Raw genomic sequence first — 25,930 nt, 5'->3', positions numbered from 1 at the left:
AAACTTTTGCAGCTGGAAAGCGAATGTTGAATTTAACATAGTTTGTATTGACGGTGTTGATGTAATAAACTGACTGACTAAGTTTTCTTGCAGGATCGGTAATGTGTTGTTCCAGAAAACATCCATCCCCCTTGACGGAGGGAATTGAAATTCCAGAGGGGTGGGGGGCCCAGGAAATTCCAGAGAGGAGGAAGTGTGAATGGTTATTATTAGTTTCCAGGCATGAAACTTCACATTCATGTTTCAAAATTGAAACTTACCTTCGTAGATCTTTCTTGAAGACGTTACTGTGTTTAACTATTTTACAGAAACTCTTGTTACATTGTTACAATGTTCCATTCCTCTTCTCCGAAATGCCTTGGGAAGCTAAGTGATCCGAATTGAAATCTATTTTATATCGAAGAGAAGAATTTGAGCTTATGGCCCAAAGCACCACGTTGTGTGACTTAATATTTTAAAAGCGTTCATTGTGAACCTTTCTTACATGCAAAAATATTGTTCGCTGACAACAAATTCAATTTGTTTCAAAGCTGAAAAAAGAAAATTTTGTATGGCTGAATGAAAGCATTTAAAAAATTACAGTAAACATCGAGACATCTGTTCGTGACGTTTGCATTACTGAGAAAGGTCAATTGGAATTGGTTTGTCCGCACTGACCAGTTCTCTGAAAACTTATTTTGTCCAATTCAACGTTCTTTCCATGCGTTTTTGTTCCCATAAAAAAATTAGAGATCATGAACATATAAGCTTACATATTTCGTTTTGCATTGAGCTCCATCTGTGGTTTCAAGTAATGATCTCAAAGGTCAACCTGTCCACCTGCGCTGATAACGAGGGTTTTTTTAAATACTTTTGCCCAAGCTTTTCCGATTCAAAATGAAAGCTGTTGACTGAAATTATTAACCCTTTCACTGCCAAATTTCTTGGACTCTCTGGACAATTATTTTGATGTAGATGACCAAAACGGATTTAGTTGTCCTATATGAAGATCTCCTTTGAAATGTTCACTGCTCTGCAATAACGAGGACTTAATTTTTTTTGTAACGTCACCTATTTGAACCGTTGTTGTTTTGCTCGCGAGCCCAAACACATTCTAATCGGTAAGTAGTCAGTTTATAAGTGTACTTTCAAGCCATTTTCCGCTGCAGAAGCCCCCAGGCTGGCATCATAAAGCTGGAATGGAGAGTAGAGGCAATCCTCTGAACGAATCCAGAGGTGAGAGATGATTTCATAGGGACTGGGACACCAAAAGTGTTCGTATCGAGTCTTGGTGGCTCACGAGTGAAGTTGTCTCTCTGACCGTTCTGTGGGTGGATTCTCGGACCTACCAAGGCAATTTGGGCGAGATTTGACTTGGAAAGAAAACCATGTGTGCGATATTTTGCCAGTAGGACCGGGTGGCTCGCCACTTATAAAAAAAACTACAGAATTAAGATGGCGGGACTTCCATTTCGCCGTTGTATGGAAATTACCCAGAATTTAACTCGGAATGGAACGGCAAAAGGAGGATAAACTCAGTTTATTGGCTCTTAAAGCCTAAAACACTTACTGATTAACACTATTAGTAGACCATAATAACCAGATTTCTGGATTTGAGAACGTGGCCAATCTTGAAAGCAGTAGCCCCTAAAACGGCAAGATTAGTCGCCTTTAGCAGTAAAAGGGTTAAATGGAATGATTGATACCCTTACAATAAAATCAGTTGGAAAGAAAACCATGTCATGTAATTTTGTTTTTCTTACACAGTTGTTGGTGGGTGAATACCGTGGTAATTCAGTGATGCGATATTGGTTGGATCCTTCTCTAGTGGCTAGGTTCATTAGATTTAATCCACAATCATCCTGGAGTCCAATGCATATCTGTATGAGGGTGGAGATTTACAGATGCCATATTAAAGGTTAGTTAAGGTGTTGCTATCAGTAGCTTTAAATAGGATAGCAGCCCATGACTCTCTGGGAGCTGTGCTCTCTTAACATTGACTTGGTAACACTGTGGAACAGCTGCTGATGCAAAACTGGGTAGCGACGCAACTTCTGTCCATATACTTCGTTGGATTGCAATTTTCATTACAGCTGGGTATGTTCTTAATGAAACCAGAAAATGTTTGCTTTACAAACCAAAGCTTAATTTACACATATTGCAGTTTGTAAACACATGCATAAATAGGGAATGGTTTGGTGATTTCAAATGATACGAGAACGTAATTAGCGATGTTACACTTGGAACACCCTTTTTTGCAAAGTTATATTTTCATAGCTTCCAATGGAGAAAAATCTGTCAAACCTGTTGTACCAACATTGTAAACGTCGAATATGATATCATCACATCAGTAGCCTATGATGTCATACTACTTTAATCTATTCACTACATGCTCATGAGAAAATGGAAAATGGTGCTAATTCAGTCCCTACTATACTACTCACCATGTGCTTTTGGTACATTTGTTGAATGGGCCAATGAGACCAACCCTTCTAAACAGTCAAGATGTTTCACCAGCTTGGGAAATACTTCCTCAACTTCAACTTTATGATCTGTTTATATACAGCTTATTATGGCCTGGCCTATACCGACTGGGTACCTATTTTCCCCAGTTGGAAGGGAATTATGCCCAGAAATGGTGTTTGAATATGCTTGATATAGAAGTTAGTACACGAGTAAATAACTCTACATTTGTGGAAGTAAGGTCTAGCTTTTTGGGAGAACTTTTTATGTTGTTAAAGTTCAGTAGCGTTAGTTTTTCTTGAAGCTGACGTTGCTTAACGCTTTTCTTTTTAGGCTTTTCAAACTATCTGCCTCTTGGTATGGAGAGTTTTAGAATCAGTGATTTACAACTGTTAGCATCCTCAGCAGCTGATGCTTCACACTCTGCTTTATATTCACGTCTGAATCATCATATTGGTGGTGGAGCTTGGATGCCAGCAAAATTAAATCGCTCAGAATACCTTCAGATTGACTTGGGATGGATTATGATTCTGACTGGAATAGCAACTCAGGGACATCCAGAGAAGTCTTATCGCACCTTGGCATTCAAAATTAAACATGGAATTAGCTTGGATGAAGCTTTTACAGACTATCCCAAGGTATTAGCGAATTAATCAATATTGTTTTTTGCTACCTGACAATTAGGACATTGGAGTGCAGGATTAGTGTGCTGTGTATTTATCATAAATATGCTGGTAGGGATGGTCTTAAATTTACAGTTTTGAGTTAAAGGCTAGATAATAGTGTACGCATTCAAATAAATACTTGTCACTTGTACTTTCCCCATATTACTCTTTCCTATACTTTCGGCAAAACAAAATTTGGTAGTTTTGCCTGGTTGAAAACTGCACACCTTGAGAGTTTTGAAAATGGGTGCGCTCATTTACCTTGTTTGAGAGTGTCTGGTGCGAATTCTTTTTTGTCCTTCCTCAATATAGAATCGTGCGGTCGTAAGGTCATGAAGTCTTTTTTCCCTGTCCTCTGTCTGTTGTCTTGTTTTGTCTTTCTTTCGCATCATTCAGAACCTCCTTGGGAGCAAGAAACCCATGTTTCCTTGTCATTTCACGAACGGTACTCTATTAGATAAACTACATATACATACACGATTTGGGTAACTTTAAGGACTGGGGCATTGGAGAACTTTTTAGATGCAAATAGATAGTTTTAACTATGTAAAAAAAATTGCCATCTTAATGAATCTAAATGTCTGTCAAAAGTTGCGAATGTCGGTCTGTGCTTATCATTCTTTATCCTAACCATCCCTGTATACTTTGCCTCAATAGTGGTTGCTTTACTTCAATGATTAAGATCCAATTAGAATATGTTTGTCGACGCTTGGGTGATGCTTGACTTTGTACAGTCAAGGACACTTTGGTGGTTGTTTTTTTTATGGTATGGCACCGATTGCAATCCAAAAGGGTGAATCCAGTGGAATGTAGGCTCCAGAAGGTAGTGTGCACGCATTTGGCAAAGAGAACGTCATCAGAATTGGCTTGAAAGTAATTTCTGCTTCCTTTCGGTGGGTTCAAGGAAAAGTCTGCTGATGTCAATAGTCTTTCAATTGGGACAGTGCGTGCCACAATTCTATTTTTAGGTGTGTTTGGCTGTAAAGTCAAATAGTTGAAAGCCTGAGATGGACCTCTGATTAGCGTTATAAAAGTTTTCTGGAAGGATTTGTCTCACAATATTTTTGGAGAAACGAAACTTTGAACTCTTCTCTTGTATTTTGTTCATCTGTGCATCTAGTCCTTCGCTGAGCATCAACAAAATAAAAATTGACTCGTGTGTGGGATCATGCTGAGCTTCTTTACTGGTATTTTACGTTTGCTAAAAATATCACACGAGATTCTCACAATTAGGTGGTACAAATGTTGATTTTAACTTCTTTGATGACAAACCAAATAATCTTTAAGGTTACCCGGGACCTTCAGAGGTGTCTCGCGTTTAAGCGATGTAGCGCGTCCAGTTTAAACTGTAGATACCTAAACCCCCATATCAAATTAAAGCTTATAGAGATGACTATCAAACCATACCAAGAATTTTGAAATAAAATAAATTGTCAAATTTTTCACGACCTCTAATTGCGAGCGTCCGAATCACCTTTTTAAGGCTACAAGTCAAAGTGAATTTTGTTTTTTGCTAATTTAATTTGCTCCTCAGTTTCCGGACCCAAAGCGCTAAAAAAACGTGTCTGCGTTTTGCCATATTCAATCGCAGTGAAAAGTTATAGAGCATTTTCGAAATAGGATAAAAAAAAATGTGGAGTAATCGTACAAAAATCACTCTCGGAGAAAAAATATTTCGAAAGAAAAAATTCGCAGACACATTTTTGTTGTTTATATGTTAAACTAGCTACTGTCCAAATTTGAAGGCAAACGAACAAATTCCTTTTGAGTTTTAGCTCTTTGAAGTGGCTGCTCCAAGTGAAAAAAATTTATTCGAGAAAACAGCGCTAAAAATTCGGCAATTCATTTTATTTCAAAATTCTTGGTTTAGTTGGATAGCCAGCTCTATAAGCTTTAATTTGATATAAGGGTTTAGGTATCTACAGCTTAAACTGGACGCGCTACATCGCTTGGACGCGAGACACCTCTGAAGGTCCCGGGTAACCTTAAATTACTTTCAATCAGTCCAGAGATACAGCAAGAAAAAATAATACGGTTTTTTTTTTGTTACGTGGCTGCTTTTTTCAATAATTTTACCGTTTCCCATGCTGCAATTGTACCTGCTTAGATTTAATTACACCTAGGTCATGACTGTGCCTCTTTTTAGAAAGAACTTGTGGACCTTTCCAAACAAGTAATGAAAAGGGCATGTCACTGGGTTAGTTTTCAGGTAATTTTTCAACTCTGAAATTTAGACGTTGGAACTGGGATGATGCCATGGTAACTACTGTGATATCACAGTTGGTTTAGAGTGTTGCTCAATAGCACATCTGTAAAGATATGTAAAATTTGCACTTATCTTTCAGCGTCTACAAACTCTACAACAACAGGGAAAGCCCTTATGAGGCGAGTTGAATGGGAATTATTAAAGTGCGTAGCGTTACAAAAGAAAAGGCTTTCTTGTTTGCCCAGATGAACTGTCAACTTTAGAACAACTCAAACTCTTTTCAGCTTGAAATGCAGTAGCAAATGTTTGTCTGCTGTAAGAGTATATTGGGGGCAATGGTCTGCAATAACTCAGCCCTATCATCTTGGCATACATTGGGCATTTAACTTGTTGCCATGCCCAACGGGCCAGGGCCCAGTTGCTCGAAGGCTGGTTAACGTTAATTCTCGATTTAAAATTAATGGAAGTTTTCATTTTATGATTTAAAATGTTTTTAAAAGTTAATTTTAAGCTAATGGTGAAGAAACGTGTAAGTCGTAACTGGGGGACAAGATTCTTTTGCAAGAATCTTTATTGATTAGCAGTTAAACTGGAATCAAGGTTCACTTTAATCCAGGATTGGCTTAATCGGGTTTTGAACAACTGGGCCCTGAAATCTAACATTGCCATTTTTCTGGGGTAATGAATTTGGTAATTTATGGTAAAGGTAGGGGATCTCATCAAGTTATATTATGTGTTCCATGATTATGTTTTCTTGTATTTAAACGTTGGTAAAAATGTGTGCCAGGGATCACTGCCCGTTTCCTACAAGACTTATTACAGAGTACCTATGCCAAGTGGCTTAGAATAACTTTTTATGCATAATTGAAACTTGGCTACATGTTGGACAGTTTTAAGGCGGAAATTACTTGTAAGAGTTGTGGCTAAATAGTCTGTTTATGAAGTATTACTTTTCCTCAATGACAAAAATAACAAACAGATTTTTTTAAAAAAATCCTATACTCTGGTATCCATAATGATTGATTAAGTGCCAAAGGATCACTCTAGTACTTTCCAAAAAACTTCAGGAATTTGATGGAAATGTTCAGGAAGGATCTACAGTATACGACTCTCTTAAACCAACACGATGTCGTTATGTGAGGATATGCCCTCTTAGTTGGTCAGAAAAAGTAGCGCTGAGAGCAGAACTGTATGGATATGAGGCAGGTAAAAAGATAGTGTAGAAAGTTTAGCTCTTTGATACTGTTTTAGTAAGTTCAGATGCACTATTACTGTTGGAGTTACTTTCAGCTTTAGTGATGTACGTAAAAAAGTAACCCTGAGAGCAGAACTGTATGGATATCAGGCAGGCAAAAAGATAGTGTAGAACGCTTAGCTTTGGAACACTTTTTTTGTAAGTTCAGGTGCACTGTTATTCTTGCAGTCACTTTCAGCTTAAGTGACCTACGTGTTATGTCTGATTATCTACTACTACTTCTGAGTTTCCTTTCATGTAAGGCAAGAATGAGGTAAAATATGTTTCCTACACTTCTTGTCCCTATTGATATCTTCTTAGCAATTAATTGCAGTATGTCATGACAAAATTGCAGCTTGAGGTAGATTAGCTGTTATAAGGAAACAATCGAAAAAAAATCTCCCAATTAAAGTGTTTTATTGATATACAAATGGTTGCCAAAACACACCCAAAGACGACGCATTGCCAAACAGGGAAAACTGAAGGAATAAGATTAATAAAAACACTTTGCTATGGATACGATGAGTCCATAACAGGTTTGAAACCCAACTATATTCAACATACTAAAACCATAGAGACCTATCCAAAGGAGCTTACTTAAATCGTGGCTTGCTCAAGTTGTCTTTGGCCAGTGGACGGGGCTGCAGTTGATTCTAATTTGCAGCATCTTGTGACCCTTAGCTAATTTGAAAACCGTGAACAATATTTCCACCAGCTCTTACTAACAAATCTAACATCCAGGTTGCAGGGGTTGGTGGGGGGGGGAAGCTTATTAAGGAAACAGCGTATTAGAGAAGGAGCTTCAATGAGCTTTTAAAGCATTTCTTGATTTCATTATTACTATTTTGTTGTCATTATTTTTTAGACTACTGCTGCAACCGGCTTAGTGTGAAGTCATCATCTGGGCCTACTTTGTTCAGTGCTTCTTCCAGTGCAACTTTCAGTTCACCAGAGTATGGCTACCTCCATTCTAGCCTTGGTACTGGAGCATGGTGCGCTGAAACACAGGACTTAAACCAGTTTCTTCAGGTTTAAAAAGACATTTACCGCTTTTACTTTAACAAGCGATATTCAGGAAAAAAAGTAAAATGTTACATATATGCTTGCCAGGCTGTGATAGGGTTGAAATTGTTGGAGGCCTCAGAGTTCTCATTAACTTACTGGATAGCTGTGTGTGTATTAAATACAGGGGTTACTAATGCCAGTCCTATTCTACAAATTTGCTCGTCAGGGCACAATGGGTGCCTTGGAAGATTTTTGAGGGAACTTTACGAAAGGGACCAAAAGATATTTGAAGTAACATATCAAATACGAGGAAGAGTGTTTCATCCAATTTCCAAACACGGAGGAGTGGGTAAAAAAAAAAAAAGAGCGCATTCAACGTTTTTTAAAACCAGTTTCAAGGTGGGAATGATGCAATGCTAAGTAAATGAGATGGGCATACTCGTAAAAAGGAAATCCTAGTGCTCCTATCGGTAGTCGTATCTAAGACTTTCTGATTACTGGTTCGGATGCTCTACCACTGAGCTACTGGAGACTCGTGGGAGCTAAGGCCATTAAACTAGGTACTTTAATTTCGAGGTGTTTGGAATCGGATGAAACACTGTTTCAAGTATTTGATATAGTTTCTCAAACGTTTAACAATTCCTGGAGAAATTCAAGGCAAAAGGTCACCAAATCTTATGACACTTAAGATCAGATTTCAAAATTTCCTTCGTGGTACTGATTTCCACTTTCTTCTTCATGAATGAGTAATTAGTTTGAGAACTGCTTGTACAGAACTTAAGAATTAATGGCAAATTATATTCTATATTTATGCATCACTGGGCTAAAAGCATGGACTGCTTAACAAATAGGGTTCGCATTTTTGTTTTTCACAAATGCAGGCAGCCCAAGAACTGAATTAGCCAGTTGTTTGGTTGTCTTTCAAAATCGCCTCTTACCTGGACTCCTACTATTTGCAACATAAATCGCAACTACTCATTCTCTGCAAGTTACAAGGTGCATTACTTAACTAGGGGGAAATAGCACGTCGTGGCCATGACCTTGTTATTGAGTTTGTTGTTAATTCACATATCCCGGCTCCAAGTGGTTTTCTTCTGTTTTCCTCCCTCTTTATAAAGCATCAAATCCCTATTCCACCCGAAGCGTACGGACACCTTTGAAACGAGTTCCTAGATCTATTTGGTGCTCCTTGGGTGACAAATAACATTTGCGTTCATTTTTTTTCTTAGGTCTGTCTTTCCTGATGAGAAGTATGCAATGTGTTTCATTTTTTAGGTTGATCTTAAAGGACAAGCTGTCATAACTGGTGTGTCAACTCAGGGACAAAAGTATTTTGACAGCTGGGTTTCCTCTTTCACTCTGGCTTACAGTCCAGATAAACACTCATGGGCTGACTACACCGGAGTACATGCGGCCAGAAAAGTAGGCTATTGCTTATTTCTTAAAACAAGTACAAAAGTACTATCGTATGGCATGAAATTCATTCCTTGGGCTCACAGATATTATTTTTAATAGCATTTGATGAAGGAGATGTCAAGGGTAGTCTTTTGTTGTTGCAAAATGGATCGAACTGACTAAAATTACTTCGCAAAGAGTACACGCAAAGGACTGAGTTTGAGTCTGACAATAGTTCCTCTGGTTCTGATGATTGAATTCCAAGGCCTGAGTACCTTGTTATAGGAAATTAACGATGCGTGTTATTAACGCGGATTTTTCAAATCCGCGTTAATTTTATGAGCCTTAATTTACGTCATTGTTAATTAAAATCACACTATTTTACAGCATCGTTATTTTAAGACACCTATATTTCCAACAAAGTTACATGCCGTATACCTCTCCATCAGTCGGTCGACGCATCGTCATTCAATATTGATTTTAAAATGTCTTTAGATGCGTCAATGTAACGATCGTTATCTCCAAGGGGATAGCACACTTCTACTTTCATGTGCAAAATGTCCATCGCCTTTCTATCTTCCCATTTTGCCGTCACCTCAATAGGTATTACCAGACCGCCTTGAATAAGCGGAGATGGCTTGTATCTAATAGATTTGACCTCACCTCTCATGTCAGCTCCTCTCTGCAGTGCATACAAGATATCTCAGCTCAGTTTTATTGGAATATGTCCAAAGGTAGAATAGGGAATAGGGTTTCTGGCAATATTGTTTGCCCAGTGACTGCAAATCGCTCGTGTTTATTGTCATCCTCCTTCTTAAACGCGAAACTAATTACCTACTGTGTTTTAATGATATTTGTGATCCTGTGTTCTTGGTATGTATCTTTATTTCTTGCATTTAATCTAAGTTCATGGATTAGTTCATGGATTAAACCGAACTGATATTTTAAAATCACGTAATTGTTTTTCATTTACCAGACTCGGCATTTGTGACAAGTTGCCTGCCTTTGTGCTCAGATGATGAATCACAAGAAGTAATTTGACAGGTTGACTGACTGATTCCGTTATTTTTTAAGGTGCTTACAGGTAATGAGGACAGGGAGACTGTCGTGCTTCACTTCTTTGCAGTTCCTCTGGTGACGCGTTACTTGCGTTTCCTGCCACAAAAGTGGGAAAACATGATTTGTATGAGAGTGGAAATTTATGGCTGCGGTTTGAGTAAGTTTATTAATTCTTCGTATTGTAATGGTGAAGGAGAATCATTACAGTTTTTACTTGGCGCCCCTTCCTCCGACACACAGACACACACACACACCATGCAAAAACAGTCATTTGATCTTGCTGTTTTCGTTTAGGGTGTTTAGACTATGTGTAAACATCTTAAAGGGGAAGTATCACACGAATTTGATGTCATTTCAAAACCCAAAAATGTTTGTCTGTCAGCAGAAACAAGAAACTAATTTTCTAGTTTTGTTTTAAATTATCACCCCAGTGAAACAAAACAGTCGATAAGTGCCTCTAGTCAGAGACAGAGTAGGTCAGAATGTATTGAGACTTAAAATATGTTAGGCTAATTTTTTTCAAGTTCTCCCATTTTTGTTTCCAAAATGCGCTAGAACAGATCAAGAGATGGTACTTTCAAGAATTGAGTTCATTTCTTTCCTCTCGTTGTTCTAGAATTATTTTGCATCTAAGTTAAGGTCTTATTTCACCATTGTTGAGAAAAGAGTTCAAAACACCATGACACTTTAAAGGCCCGTTTAAACGGTTTCAACATTTGCTTCAACATACGTTCAACACAGTTGTTGAACCAAATGTCGGGGGCGTTTGAACAGGTCGTTCAACATTGTTAAAAGCGTAAAAAATTGTCGAAAGTTTGTTGAAAGTGTGTTGTATCAAATTTAAGTTGGTTTAAACTTGCATTCAACATCCATTCAACATTTTCTTTGTTCTTGAAAATTTTGAATGGCGTTGAAACCGTTTGAGAACTCAGTTTATCCAACATTTGCCCAACATCCGTTCCACCTTTGTTGAACTAATGTTGGGCAAATGTTGAAACCGTTTAAACGAGCCTTTACAGCCTGCATCCTGGCCGCAAATGCAAAGCGCAATTATTTTCTTCCTTTACCTTCATGTACAGAAATAAGAAACTGACGCCAATTACAGGGACGTTTTTCTAAGTGGTTTGGTAACATTTAAAAAGGAGTTCGCACACAACGAAATACATAAACGCTGACTGACTAACCAACAATGGTCATGTTCAGCCTGACTGGAAATTTCCGTTTTGTTTTTCTTTTAGAGGTTTCAGCTTGTGCCGATTGTAGTGCTCTTGCTACATGCATTGTTGCCAGTAATGATAGCGAAACCTGTGTGTGCAATCATGGATACTTTGGAGATGGAAAAACCTGCCAAGGTAGAACCTTTTCCTAAAATCAGAAAACTTCTCGTTAAAGGGAGCCTCTACTCCGACAACAAACTGACGGTAAATTGACGGAAACAGTGTCTAAATTCTAAATTTTAGTTTAAAAAGTAAAAGTGATATTCAAGTGTGCTAAAAATTAGATATGATTATTGGCTATTTTCGATTTTAAATTTCCCGGGCGCCGCCATTTTGGATTTCATGACGTCATACGGTTGCCGCTATTGTCAGTAATCAGAAGTTCTTTTGTGTGAAACAATTGAGCAACCGTATGACGTCATGAAATCCAATATGGCGGCGCCCGGGAACTTTAAAATGAAAAATAGGCGATAGTCGAATTCTCTTTTGTCCAACGAAATTTGAAATTAGATTGTATTTTCAACAATTTAATGCTTATTTATTTCAAGAGTGGAGGTTCCCTTTAACGTTGTTCTCAAATGCACATGTATTGTAATGTTTTCTATACTCTGTCAGTAGGCACGTTTCAGGTCTAATTTATTCCCGCCAATAATTCATGGAACTGTGAGACAGTTAAACAAACTAATCGACCTTGCTCTTATCTGATTAGACAGGGATGAATGTTCAAGTAGCATAAATCCTTGTCCAGAGAACGCAGATTGTTTCAACACAGATGGATCGTATCACTGCAACTGTAAACAAGGATTTTCTAACCTGGACTGTGAAGGCAAGCAGTTTATTTTTTATATATATAATTACTTTTAATATCGACATAAAATTAATTGTTCACGCCGATCCAAAATGTATTAGAAGTTATCCAAAATCAAGTTATAAGCAAACTACAGGAACTACAAATATTTGTTTTCATCAACCGAGTTGATCAAGAAATTTGTTAACCTCAAAGAGATTCGAGAGGTGATGTTTCGAGCATAAGCCCTTCGTGAGAGCGAAGTGACCACTAAGCTCTCACAAATGAAAAGAAGGTAGATTGCTACATGATGTAAGAAAAGGTTGAATTTACTCCATGTATTCAAGCCAGCTTATTGCCATTAAAAGAGGTAAAATATACAATTGGGTTTTTATATGCAAGACTGTCATATGCGCTTGATTCGAGGAATACGATAATTTCTGTTTACAAGCATGTCAGTTTTGGTAGTCTTCAATTTTCTCATTTCATTAGACAGAGATAAAATAAATCTTATGAGGTCAGGCCTGAATTTTCCTTCTTGTTTGGTTTGTTTTGTTTTGTTCCTGTAGATATTGATGAATGTGCAGATCCAAACACATGTCCACATTTCACTAAATGTATTAACACACCTGGGTCATTCACATGCGACTGTGGCGAAGGAATGTTTCTCGATGAAGAGAGCCTATCATGCAAAGGTTAGCTACCAAAAATATGATTTCATTGGGTCATTCATAAACCATGACTGTCCATCAAATTGAACAGGGAATCAATGAAGCTGATGAATTGGATGTATATGGAAAAGTGTGTGATAATTGACGTGTCTTACTGTAGATTTGACGAGGAGTCGCTATTTTCTTAGGGAGGCTAGGTCATTTTAACGTTTCACAGAAGACAGGATCCTGTTGCAGTTTTTAATCTAACTGAAAAATTAACTGGAATGATCATTTCAAGACGCAGAGTGCAAAGGAGTCACCTTTCACCCTCATTCCAGCCAATTCGCAGTGAAAATTAATCTCTCTTTTTTCCATAATATAAAGGCAACAGAACAAAGCATCATCAGATCTTGTGACACATCTGGTAAAATTAATCTGCAAAACCAAAGTCGCTATAAGAAGCTATATCAGACACTCGGAACAGTGTTTTGCCCTATTTCCAAACACCTCGAAATAGGTAAGACAAAAATAAAAAAAGTAAAAAAAACTCGACTACGTTTTTTCAACCTACTTCTTGGTGTTTGGAAATCGGAGAAAACACTCTTCGTCGTGTTTGATGTATTACTTCTCAAACTCATTAATAATTCATGAAGAGAAAACAAAGGAAATCACTAGCGTGAAGAAGGTTTGGAAATGTAATCTTAATTATCATAAAATTTGGTGAGCGTTTGCTTCGAATTTCTCCAAGAATTATCAATAGTTTGAGAAGCTATATCAAACACTCGAAAGAAAGTGTTTCCTCCTATTTCCAAACACCTCGAAGTTGGTTAAAACAGACTCGGCTGCGCCTCGTTTTTCCAACTTACTTCTTGGTGTTTGGAAATCGGAGGAAACACTCTTCCTCGTGTTTGATCTATTACTTCACATGATTGGACGCCGTTTTATAGAAAAATGAATTTAGTAATCAGGGCTCATACAGTTGTTCATACCTCACTTGTTAGGGAACTGCCATTTTCACCCTGTTTATATGTGTTCTCGATCAGATATAGATGAGTGTGAGCCATACACTCATTCATACCTTACTTTGCATAGAATTAAATTAAATTGCAGAGAACTGCTGTCTACGCATAGATTCGATTTCTCTATCAGACACAGATGAGTGTAGCATTGGCAGTTTTATGTGCACCACTGGTAACTTGTATGGACACCCAAGGGTTATCCCTCACTGTTCAGCGTACTGTATTTTACTACTCCATTTAAAATGTCCTTTGTCAGATATAGACGAGTGTAGTGCATGTAGGTAGTTTCATGTACAACTCTCTTGCAAGTTGTGTGAATACTCATAGCTCATGTATTTGTTCATACCCCACTTTTCAGAGAACTGCCACTTACACATAGTTTCAATTTGTTCTCTATCAGATATAGATGAGTGTAGCATTGGCAGTTATACATGCAGCCCTCTTGCAACTTGTGTAAATACCCACGGGTCATACACCTGTTTATGTGCAAAAGGATACACTGGGCATGGCAAAGTATTTTGTCACGGTATGTATATGTAGCTTCCTATGGTAAAATCTAATCTAAGACCTGAAGAAACTGCGGCCAGTAATTATTTTCACTGTTTTTGAAAACTGTTATGGTCATGGGTTCACATGTTCACAAGATGAAATCTTTAATTTGACAATTGTTTGAGGAAACGGCACCATAGGCAATTGCTTAGCTGTTTTGCTGTATGTATTCGATTTCATTCTGAGGCGAAAAATTTAGAGGGCTCTAGGAATGATGGAAATAAAGAAAAATAAATGGCCAGTTGGAAAGCACAGTGAAAACTCTTGCATTAATGAATTCCTACAGAATACTAAATTACTAATAACTCAGTTAGTATTCTGTCAAACTGATACAGAATACTAATAGGTCTAATAGTATTCTGTCGAACTGATTCAGAATACTAATAGAGCTTTTAGTATTCTGTATATGATACAGAAAACCCAAGCCTTCGATTGAGAGCAAAGAAACAAAGGAAAAGAAAACAACTGAACAAGTTAGTTTATTTGCCCACAACAAACCAAAGTGTTAAACGATTTGTTATTAATTTGAGTTTAAAATAAAGAATGCAAAACAATTCCTTTCACTTACCTTCGGTCACTCCTCGCTAGCATGTTTACGCCATCCTCACCACTCACTTTCCTGACATGTCTGTTAATGCCACAGACAATTTGATACAATGTTCTTGGAGGATACCGACCGCTGAAACTATTTCTTATTTCACCCACGAACTTCGTCATCCAGAAATTCAACGAAAGAGGTGACATTTGCGAGATGTCGACGGTTAAATCTTAAACTTCGCCAACCTTTGCGTACTGAAATCCCATCGACTCATTTGCCGCTACTTTATTTGACCGAGAAGTTTGCCACTCCTGAAATATCTTCAAACTCCATTTTGTACTGTTTCTGGTATTTTTAGGGGTAGTTTCACGCAACCATGCAGCTTTTTCTTCTGCAGTTTTTGGAGTTCGAATCCGAGATCCGGCTTCCATGTTCTAAAGCAGTTATGAGTATTCTCCTCACGGGACAAAAACAAAGCAGGCTTTTCATTTCGTAAGCACAATACAATATTTGCGCCCGTATTGTAATGGATATACAATGTCTCGCTTATATCTGGTACAATTTGGTCGCTCATATTGTATTTGTTACTTAATGTCTTTGGGTGGGCCTGGAATTAATTATATTTTAGTATTTGAGTAGTTTATTTATTTCTTCCTCTTGGCACATAATTACATTACATTAATATTAATTTTCTAAATGAATATATTACTAAAGAGGAGGGTCACATCTAGGTTTAAGCAATAGAGGACTTTTTCCGTGTTTACATAACCTCATCTAAACACGAGGGGGGTTGGGAGAATTCGAGACGCAGTCGAGGGTTTGCATAACATATTTAATAATAACTAACATTGTGCCGCTTACTACAATTGTTATTATGGTAAATGAGAAGAATAGTTAATTTATATACATATCCATGAGGAAGAAGATAATTTAGTATACCAAGACCCAATTAGTTTAGTTAGTTTACCAAGACCCGTAGTCTATTAGCTTATGACTGTGCGCGCAAAGCCGATCTTAGTATCGACCCACTGGAATCCAGAAAGAAAACTGGGAGTAATTGGAGAAAATTAAGGAGCAATTAGTCAAACATGCAGTAAAATACAAAGCAATGTGTGGCGTTTTTATCCAAATTGAAGCTTTGCTATCTCTGAATAATGCATGTTCACCTTTCTAAAGGAATTGTTCACGCCCAGAGTTTCCTGTGGGATGACTAATACTACCTTAATGCTTTCGATATATTGTTGCAGATATAAATGAGTGCAATCAAGGTCAGCAACCTTGTCCTGAGAATGATGTGTGTGTAAATACCGAAGGATCGTACAGATGTGAATGCCAGACTGGATACATTTGGAAGGATAGCAAGTGTCTTGGTAATAGTCGTTGTCCCTTTACTTGAGTTCTGATTGAAAGTAAAGTCACACGTACCACACATGTGTGCTCCGGTAACTTGTAACCACTGCAATGAACACTGAGGTCACCTTGGTAGCAGGAATTATCCCTTGGTGATAAAAATGTATAATAACAATGTTTTCTTTTTCAGACATTGACGAATGTATAAGTGAACCAAGTCCATGCTCACTGCATAAAGATTGTTTTAATACCGTTGGGTCTTACATGTGCAACTGTAAATCAGGCTTCATTGCCAGTGGTCCGTATTGTATTGGTAAGAATCTTCATCCCCTTGTTACCCTTGTTACGTACTCTTTTGGTGGATCTCTTTTGCTTTTTGCGTTGTTTTACTCGTTTGTTCAGCTACCAGATTTCGAGCGCAATACTTTGCTCCGTTTGGAATATTTACATAATGTAAGAAATCATGCGATAGTGGTTGTTGGGATGTACTGCTAGTTTTAGTCCTCCAGGGTCCGGTTGTTCGAAAGCCAAATAACGCTAATCCACGATTAAAAGTAAACCGAGGTTTTCAGCTCGCTCGTCAAAAATGTTTTTAGAATCCAATTTTAAGTCTAAAGACAATGGTAGGGAAAAGTCAAAGTTAAAACTGAGGGACAGAAATCTTTTTGAAAAATCTTTATTGGTTAATAATTAAACTCGAATCAAAATTCTCGTTAATCCAGGATTAGCTTAATCGGGCTTTGAGCAACTGGGCCCTGTTACCTGGGGCACATTTAATTTTGCAAACATTTGGTTAGGTTACTGAAAATCGGGGTCAATTCCAGTGTTTGGCATCACGGGCTCACTTTACTTTAAAATATATTTACTATATAGAGTGTTTTCATTCACGTGACTACCGGCCATTTTGGTTTACTGAACAAAAGAAAGTATTTGCATAAAAATAGAGTTCAATTCCCAGCGGTTTAGTTTGGAACACCAACATGGCCGCCATTTCTTTGTTTTGGGACACCAACATGGCCGCCGTGACGTCATGTGAAAACACTCCATAGAGTAGTACTATAACGCGCGAAACGTCTCACATAATCTCTCCAAGGAATTCTATGTTCCCATGACAAAACGTTGAGCATTCAACCAACGCTTTGCAGTCGTTTCAGCACATACTTAAAGTTCCAATTTAAATGCTAAAGAAGTGCCATTTGTCAGCAATTTAATTTGGAAACGAAATTGTGACGTTTGATGGTACCCCGGCATCAATAGACACAAATAATCTTTTATACCTGTAGCAGTCTTAAGCCTGGTTCCCACTTGTGAGATAAGCACAAGCATAAGCATAAGAAAAATCGTGTGGGAACGGCATGAAATAAGCGTGAGTTACGCATAAGCATAAGCGCAAGAAAAAGAAACTTTTCCCATTCCTTGTGCTTGTGCTTATCTCACGCTTGTGATTATTTGACAAGTGGGAACCGGCGTGGGGTAAGCACAAGCACAAGCAAGATGATTCCGCCATCTTTAATCAGTTTCCAGATCTCTAACGTTACTGCGCTTGGATATGCCTTATTTTCTCGTGCTTGTTTCACATGTGGGAAAGTCGCAAGCTTATGCTTGTGCTTATCGCACAAGTGGGAACCAGGCTTTAATGTGTAATTAATATCGCATACTTAAACCAAAATATTACATCTGCTATTTTCATAATCATTGTTTAGTCTGTATCTAATCTGAAGCCATGCTTGTTTGAGTGTGCGGTGCGATATGCGATGCATTATTTTGTTTCGTCTCCTCTCTTTTTCTCCTTTCTTCTCTCTTTCGCATTATTCTGAACACTCTCGGGACAAGAAATCAGTTTTGCCCTGTCGTTTCGCGAAAAGTGACTTAGGATGAATATGAAACGATTGTTGTTATAATAATAATGATAATAATAACAATAATAATAATAATCATCATCATCATCATCATCATCATCTTTAGGCAGGGAGCCAACATCACGAAAGTGATATTCAGTGGGGCACCCTAGATTACAATAATCAAAGCTTGAACAGGGCTTGAACCCATAGTGATGTTTTCACTAGCGACACAAACATAATTATACCATTAAAAGCTTTTGTTTGACCATGAAACTTGCTTGTGGTACGCATAAACACAAGCGTTCATCTGCTCATCCAACTTGTTCCTGTGAGGCACAACAGGTCCTAATAAGGTTTCGCGTGGCTGATTAGTTCAATGCCATCTTCACTGCTTTCTCCCACCCAAGCACAAAGATCATAACATGTTGACAGCTTGTGTCTTCTCATGATGTTAAACTCTTCCAAAAGCTTTGCTTTTCCTGTTCTTCCTGCAGATCTAAATGAGTGTCTGAGCAATCGCCATAACTGTGACGTCAACGCATGGTGTACCAACACTGCAGGATCATATAAATGTTTCTGTAAAAAGGGATATCACGGGAATGGACTTGAATGTGCAGAGGAAGATTAAGAGGCTAGAATTAAGTAAGTCCACCTGCACCTTCTAAAAAAACAATTTGTAAATTTTCGTTAAAGGAGCTAAACAACCTGGTAAACATGTGCTGGATGAACGCAAGATCCACTGGGATGATACAATGTGGTCACGAAAGGAGAAGCAATATAGTCCTTTAGACAAGGTTCGCACAAGTATAGTCTGGCTATTTACTTTGAATTTATCATGACAGTTCTGAAGATTCAAGCTGCATGATTGAAGTACCGTATCTAAATAAAGACCAACTGGATTCATTTATGTCATTATTACAACGGATCACAATTCTCGAAACATGTCACAGTCTAGGAATCTACGATGAGTGAATCAATTTTTGTCAGCGCGTGATACCTAGAAACCGTGTTTTATTGTTTCGAGATGCGTTTCGGGCGACAAAAAGAAGACCTTTATTGAAAGAAAGTGTGTATATAACTGAAAAATCGTTTTATTAAAGTTTTGCTTAGGTTTTATTCATAGGCAAGATAAGTTAGGCAAAAGCCTTTTGTGTCATACTGGCCTTGCCTCCTGGGCGCTGCACAATGCATTTCGATTCAAGATGGCCGCCGGATTGTAGAAAAGGTCATTGATCTGTTAGGTTCAGTTAACTTGCATCGCCAAACTTTTGTCTGCTTTTTCAGAGCTTTCTACCAGATTAAAAAAAACAATTGCCATCGCGGCCTCGTCCTCTTCATTTCTTACCACAATCAATAAGTTCACTGTGTAGGTTCACTATAAAATCCCTCTCGCAATTATTGACAAAACTGGTTTTGCAGTCAGCACTGTTCAAATTTCTTTGAAACCCTAAACCCCCCGACAATATTTCTAATGGCACATGTACCAAACGTATGTGACTAACTCGATCCTTCTGATGATTCATTATATATTTATTTTATTTTACTCTTCTTCTTCCGCATGTATCGCTGAATACCTGCTGTAAGCATTCGACTTGCCTGGGATAAATTGCTTAAACTTTCAGAGCTGTTACAGCAGGCATCCTGGTGACGGACGAGATCCACTTGAATACTTGTCTATACCATTTGTCGATAGTTGTAACTTGAATACGGTCTAAGTTAGCCAGCTTTTAAGATCTCCCCAAAACGTTCTTGGTTCTGCTGTTGAGGCAAACAGCTTATTTTGCTTGTATCTAAAATAACCGAGATATCTAACCTCACTCCAGGTCATTTTATTGCACATTGTCTTCAATGGCTCTGTCAAGTTTTGACGAATCTTAAATGCCGTAATATCCACATCATGATACCCTTCGTCTCTCTCCTGTACAGACTCTAAACAGATGTCCCGCAACGCCGCGTTGTTTGCCTTCAAGTCATTGATATCTCGGAAAAAATCCACGGTTTGTTCCCTGAGCTTCTGCACGAAAACCTCCTTGAAATATTCGTACAACGCAATATCAGCATTGTTCCATTGTTTTATTTTACTGACCAACTCAGATGAGATGTTTCTCCTTTCTGACTGGTGTCTTTGATTAAGGTGAAAGTGGGTCATATCTTCTACATCCCAGCAGAGTAAATTTTTTAACATAACCATTGACTCCTCGAAATACTCTGTCAATAACACTAAATCGAACTCCCGATCAAGCCTCCGAATGGTTTGATTAATCTTCACTATATCATCAAAGTCTTTGCTCTCCAAGCCCAAGTCATAGAACATTCCATTTCGTATAAGCTTCAAACGATCACTATTTATCCTCAAATCTTTGGTCAATAAATAATTAATTAAAATGTCCTTAGGGTTTTGAAGGAATGCTTCCAAGGGATCAGTCTCGTTTGAAATTCCCAGAATGTCACCGAACGCCATGTAAGAGAAAGTAGATTCAAAATGTTGCACTGGGTCTCGCAGAATAGTCACATATACCGTGTCATTAGGCATGATGCGCTCGAGGACCTCGCGGTTATAACGTAAGTGACTGCAAAGCATGTTGGGTTTGGTATGGTTGTAGTGGATCATGTGATCTTCCTGAAAAAACCACGGCCATCCAAGACGATTGTACCTTTGCGTTGGAACGACAAAAACGAGATTATTCTTGTCTCCAAACCGATTTATTATGTTAGACAAGGTGCTACTGCCTGTTTTGTGTGTCTTGAGGAAAACCACATTCTTTTTAGGAGTGCAACTATAAGAAAAAAAGAGCGATTAGTTTAAAGGCTGAGATACAGCGGTTTTCAGCTGAGTGATGTGAAACCAAAGTAATTACTCCTAGCAATCACAACAGACGTAAAAAGGGTAATAAGCCAATCCGAATTCGTAGGAAATGCATGCAACCGGTGCCAAGCGCGGGAAAGCGCGTGAGCAAATCATGATTAATTTTGGTTTTACTTCGCATTGGATTAGAAACTGGCGCGAGTTTTCCTAACCAATGACAGAGCGTAGTAAAGCAAAACCAAAGCAAACGCGAAAAGACTTTCGACACTTGATTGAAGACCGCTCTATAGAGTAACATTTCTCAGTTAAAATGGACCCCAACAATAACTTATTTCTTCGATTAAGGGTCGCCTGTCAAGTACAATCCACAACTCAAATAACCACCAACCCCTCAAAAACGAAACAAATGTCAGACGTAATGCCCGAGGTAACAGAAGACTTCATTTTTTGCAAATCAAAAGCCACGGACAATTTGTTGTTGCACGTTCAAGCCAGTTTATTTATAAATGTGAATATATGAAACACATTACGAACTCACATATTTTTACCAGTTTATTTATGTTGAGAAAGGTAAAAATAGAAAATTTGAAAAGCTTGCCTTGAGTACTCATTCAAGGAAATATGATAAAACCGTGGTTTAGTCTCATGCACAATAGACAGCCGTACTTTTTTCCCTCAAATCGCGCGCAAAGTGACGGTAGAATTGTGCAAATTAGAAAAGTGAACAAAGAGGGATTGGGGAGAGGGAGGAAAAAGTACGCACACTATAGAAATTATAAGAAGAAAGAGCAAACAAAAACGCACAAAATATCGCAGCCAATCGTGAATCACTACTCGATATCTAACAAAAGAATACGAGAAAGCTGGTGCAAAAATAAAAGGAGCAACCTTTGGAGTAACCAGCGAAGCCCCGCGAGGTGTCAATACCACGCAAAGTAAGGATTACGAGCTATCTTGTGACAACTATAAACCGACAAATTTTAACTTCAAAAAGGCGGTAAATCGGCATATTCGGTAATTTATTCCACTACTTTTCTCCAGTAACCGTTTGCTTACATCGATTGGCGGATCTAACGTTCAAAACGGCGATCTTATCGAGCGATACCCTGGGTGCCAGAGAGTTGTTTTTTTTTTTTTTTCGCGACAGAGAGATAGAACCACACCAACGAGAGAGAAAAAATAACCTCTTTGTAACCGCCGATTCGGTTATTTGCTCATTTTTATTTTCTAGACAACGGGCCTCAGCGATCGATCTAAAGGCGGTACAGCCAAAATTCCGCTTCAATACAATTGCAAAATCAATCCTACCGGCCTTCTATAAAGGTCCATTGATAGCTATAAAATCGTTGCTTTTGATTTGTGATTTATGATAATGAGCTCGAAAATCTAGGACGTAAATAATCAGAGTTCGTCACTTCTAATGGCAATTTTTAAAACAATAACCTGTATAAAACAATGCTCTTGCATTAGTGCTATTGACTGCTAGAGCAAAGCAATAAATAATTCGCCGTAAATATCAGTAACACGAAAGGAACTCAAGAAGGATTGTCGAGAAATGTAGATTTTCACGGCCTTGCTGGATATAAAGCTTTTCTTTTATTATTCTGTTTACTGGTTGCTAATGAAACTGAAATTTTGCTATAATTCCGCCAACACGAATTTTACAATAACTGTCCAAATTCCCGCGCGCTGATTGGCTCGTAGCCATTGTCTATAAGAGTACAGACAATAAAAATGACGTCAGATGTAGCGCGCTCTTTCTCGACGAAAAAAATAGCCAATTCCGCACGTCCTTCTTCCATGTTATTGTAAAAAACAAATCGACGGCAGTTTTCTATGGTCTATACTCTTACAGACCATAAAATAACGCCATAATTAAAAACAATCAAGAAATATTGCTAGATTTTGCTGATTTTCGCTTTGTAAGAACAATTAGAAGACAATTTAATGGTCTCTGTTTCTCGGGCATGGAATAATGCCTTATATACCATGGCTTCTTAACCAATCAAATCGCTCGAATTCCATTATACAACGATCCAGTTTTTAATAAAAGAGTATAGACCATAGAAAACTGCCGTCGATCTGTTGAACATCATTTGACATCCGTTTGCGGTCATGGTGTTACTTCCTGTCATGATCGAACACAGAACAGAAGATATTCAAGTACAAGCACTAGCACCACTCATTACATTCAACAATTACTAAGCTTAAATGCATTGCACAATATCTTACCCTTGATACGGGTGTTTTACATAATATTTAGACGTTTTCCCGGCGAAGATACCTGTTTCGCTAAAAAATTATACTGATTTTTAAAATTATTATTATTTGGTCACGCAACCCCAGGTTTTAGCGGAAGCGGAAGCGATGTTATTGAAATAAAGAACACGTTTCATGTCTTCAGAATTCGACTTCCGTCTGATCAGAACCTTGTCGAGCTATATCCAGCCTTCAAATCTCCGGCCATCAATAGGTTTTCTCACGTTTTGTCCGCGTGAAGGTCGTCCCCAAAGATGTAAAACTGAAATAACATCAAGCGTTCAAAACAACAGTTATCGCTTTAAACCGACGCGCTCTAGCAAAGGAAATGACCAGAATAATACGAAGCGAGTTTTACATTTTAAATTTTCGTAACTCGTAATTTCGAAAAGTAAGTTGGGTTTAAGTTTTCGGAGATGTTAGTTGTCGTAACACCCTAAGGTGACTCAGTATTAAGAAATCACCTTTTAAGTAAATTCAAGCACCAAATCATTAACATACCAATTCGCGTTGTATTATTTAACTAACTGCGAACAAAACACTACCTGCTGTTCGTATTTAAAGATGAAGTATGGCGACAACGGGAAAACAATTGCCGTATCTCTATTTTAAATCTCATATCTACTCACCCTCTTGCGTTTTTCGGTGCACTTCCACTCATATTTTGTTCCGTTGATGGAAGTTCTCGTTTCACTGGCGCGGTTTTCGAGAAAGAAAATGGATGGAATTTAAAGAAAAGAGCGGCAATATAAAAACCACAGTTAATAATCACCAGACCAAGAACACATTTTGACAACCGTTTCCGAATCATCTTTTCGCTTGCTTGAATTGTCTTTTAAACCACGCATGTGTAATATCGGAACCTTTCTCGCAACTTTTCAACGAGGAGCGAGAGTATTGAAGTACATATAATAAACCAGTCCTCATCATTCCAGCTGGCCATAACAAATCTCTACGGAGTTTTGATTGACAATCACGTGATAAACATAATTGTTCCTGGTGTGAAATGGCTCAAACTCTTGAAATCTTCGATTTCACCAGCAATAATAACAATGATATCATCCGATCACCCTATTCATTCCTAGTGTGTGATTCCGCACTGGTTTTCCAAGTCAATGCTATCTCTTTTTTGCCGGCGCCAGCGGCTATCAAGGAAACTTTCAAACGGCGATCTTATCAAGCGATACCCTGGGTGCCAGAGAGTTTTTTTTCTTTTCGCGACAGAGAGATAGAACCACACCAACGAGAGAGAAAAAAATAACCTCTTTGTAACCGCCGATTCGGTTATTTGCTCATTTTTATTTTCTAGACATGGGCCTCAGCGATCTATCTAAAGGCAGTACAGCCGAAATTCCGCTTCAATTAATACAATTGCAAAATGAATCCTACCGGCCTTCTATAACAACAACAACAATCTTTATTCGTGCCCAGAAATTATACAGAGTTACATTAATACAAGAAAGAAAAATTACTAAAGAAGAGGGCACAGCTACTTAGAAATAGCAAGCTAATCGAGCTAAGTGGCTGGGCCAAGCGGAAAAATAAAGGTCCATTGATAGCTATAAAATCGTTGCTTTTGATTTATGATTTATGATAATGAGCTCGAAGATCTGGGACGTAAATATTCAGAGGTTCGTAACTTCTCGTAGAAATTTTTAAAATAATCATTATTTTAAAAATTGCCACTAGACGTTACACTAAGATAAACTATGCTGTTCGATTAGTGCTGTTGACTGTTAGAGCAAAGCAATAGAATTCGTAAATATCAGTAACACGAAAGGAACTAAAGAAGTATTGTCGGGAAATGTAGATTTTCACGGCGTTGCTGGATAAGCTTTTCTTTTATTATTCTGTTTACTGGTTGCTATTGAAACTGAAATTTTGCTAGAATTCCACCAACTGGACATCGGTTTGCGGTCATGGTGTTACTTCCTGTCACGATCGAACACAGAACAGAAGATATGCAAGTACAAGCACTGGCACCACTCATTACTTTCAGCAATTACTGAGCTTAAATGCATTGCATAATATCTTGCCCTTGATACGGGTGTTTTAAATAATATTTAGACGTTTTCCCGGCGAAGATATCAGTTTTGCTAAAATATTATACGGGTTTTAAAATTCTTATTTGGTCACGCAACCATAGGTTATAGCGGAAGCGGAAGCGATGAAATTGAAACAAAGAACACGTTTCATGTCTTCATAAATTCGACTTCCGTCTGATCAGAACCTTGTCGAGCTCTATCCAGCCTTCAAATCTCCGGCCATCAGTAGGTTTTCTCACGTTTTGTCCGCGTGAAGGTCGTCCCCAAAGATGTAAAACTGACATAACATAAAGCGTTCAAAACAACAGTTATCGCTCTAAACCGCCACGCTCTAGCAAAGGAAATGAACAGAATCATACGAAGCGAGTTTTACATTTTAAATTTTTGTAACTCGTAATTTCGAAAAGTAAGTTGGGTTTAAGTTTTCGGAGATGTTAGTTGTCGTAACACCCTAAAGTGACTCAGTATTAAGAAATCACCTTTTAAGTAAATTCAAGCACCAAATCATTAACATACCAATTCACGTTGTATTATTTAACTAACTGCGAACAAAACACTACCTGCTGTTCGTATTTAAAGATGAAGTATGGCGACAACGGGAAAACAATTGCCGTATCTCTATTTTAAATCTCATATCTACTCACCCTCTTGCGTTTTTCGGTGCACTTCCACTCATACTTTGTTCCGTTGATGGAAGTTCTCGTTTCACTGGCGAGGTTTTCGAGAAAGAAAATGGATGGAATTTAAAGAAAAGAGCGGCAATATAAAACCCACAGTTAATAATCACCAGACCAAGAACACATTTTGACAACCGTTTCCGAATCATCTTTTCGCTTGCGTGAATTGTCTTTTAAACCACG

At 38.0% G+C, this 25,930-nt stretch overlaps 3 protein-coding genes across 5 annotated transcripts in view; 2 read left to right on the top strand and 1 right to left on the bottom strand.

Annotated features, from left to right (window-relative positions):
• The window catches only part of LOC146454557 (uncharacterized), a 123,293-nt gene extending 111,354 nt beyond the window's left edge, over positions 1-11,939 (top strand). The window contains exon 18 of the transcript XR_014859237.1: positions 11,896-11,939. The gene's annotated coding sequence lies outside the window, so the exon portion shown is untranslated. The remainder of the gene's footprint in view (positions 1-11,895) is intronic.
• The window catches only part of LOC146454556 (uncharacterized), a 69,896-nt gene extending 50,260 nt beyond the window's left edge, over positions 1-19,636 (top strand). The window contains exons 9-21 of one of the 2 annotated variants that reach the window (XM_085095292.1): positions 1,747-1,897; positions 2,776-3,080; positions 6,381-6,519; positions 7,413-7,576; positions 8,828-8,974; positions 10,022-10,163; positions 11,245-11,358; positions 11,933-12,049; positions 12,580-12,705; positions 14,083-14,208; positions 16,017-16,139; positions 16,310-16,432; positions 18,455-19,636. In XM_085095292.1, coding sequence (XP_084951418.1) covers positions 1,747-1,897; positions 2,776-3,080; positions 6,381-6,519; positions 7,413-7,576; positions 8,828-8,974; positions 10,022-10,163; positions 11,245-11,358; positions 11,933-12,049; positions 12,580-12,705; positions 14,083-14,208; positions 16,017-16,139; positions 16,310-16,432; positions 18,455-18,588 — 1,911 coding nt within the window. In that variant the 3' untranslated portion in view covers positions 18,589-19,636. The remainder of the gene's footprint in view (positions 1-1,746; positions 1,898-2,775; positions 3,081-6,380; positions 6,520-7,412; positions 7,577-8,827; positions 8,975-10,021; positions 10,164-11,244; positions 11,359-11,932; positions 12,050-12,579; positions 12,706-14,082; positions 14,209-16,016; positions 16,140-16,309; positions 16,433-18,454) is intronic. The other variant, XM_085095291.1, reaches the window with a different exon arrangement.
• An 18-nt stretch (positions 19,637-19,654) lies between these two features.
• Positions 19,655-25,911, bottom strand: LOC146454555 (galactosylceramide sulfotransferase-like). 2 transcript variants are annotated; one of them, XM_085095316.1, is made up of 2 exons: positions 25,715-25,911; positions 19,655-20,737 (listed from the first exon to the last, which is right to left on the bottom strand). In XM_085095316.1, the coding sequence occupies exons 1-2, from the start codon at positions 25,894-25,896 to the stop codon at positions 19,672-19,674; spliced, it is 1,248 nt and encodes a 415-aa protein (XP_084951442.1). In that variant the 5' UTR covers positions 25,897-25,911; the 3' UTR covers positions 19,655-19,671. The 2 variants fall into 2 exon arrangements, with proteins under 2 accessions (XP_084951442.1, XP_084951441.1); XM_085095315.1 differs by lacking the exon at positions 25,715-25,911 and adding an exon at positions 23,655-24,003.
• Positions 25,912-25,930: the final 19 nt, after the last annotated feature.

Source organism: Pavona decussata, unplaced genomic scaffold (genome assembly GCF_977016875.1).
Source record: "Pavona decussata unplaced genomic scaffold, jaPavDecu1.1 SCAFFOLD_300, whole genome shotgun sequence".
Classification (NCBI taxonomy): domain Eukaryota; kingdom Metazoa; phylum Cnidaria; class Anthozoa; order Scleractinia; family Agariciidae; genus Pavona; species Pavona decussata.
Note: the sequence above shows the minus strand (reverse complement) of the source record. Positions and strands in the feature narration are given on the sequence as shown.

Coding starts and splice junctions, on each gene's coding strand:
- LOC146454555 (XM_085095316.1), bottom strand. CDS start 25,896: ATGATTCGGAAACGGTTGTCAAAATGTGTTCTTGGTCTGGTGATTATT. Junction 20,738..25,714: donor GCACCGAAAAACGCAAGAGG/GTGAGTAGATAT, acceptor TTTTTCTTATAG/TTGCACTCCTAAAAAGAATG.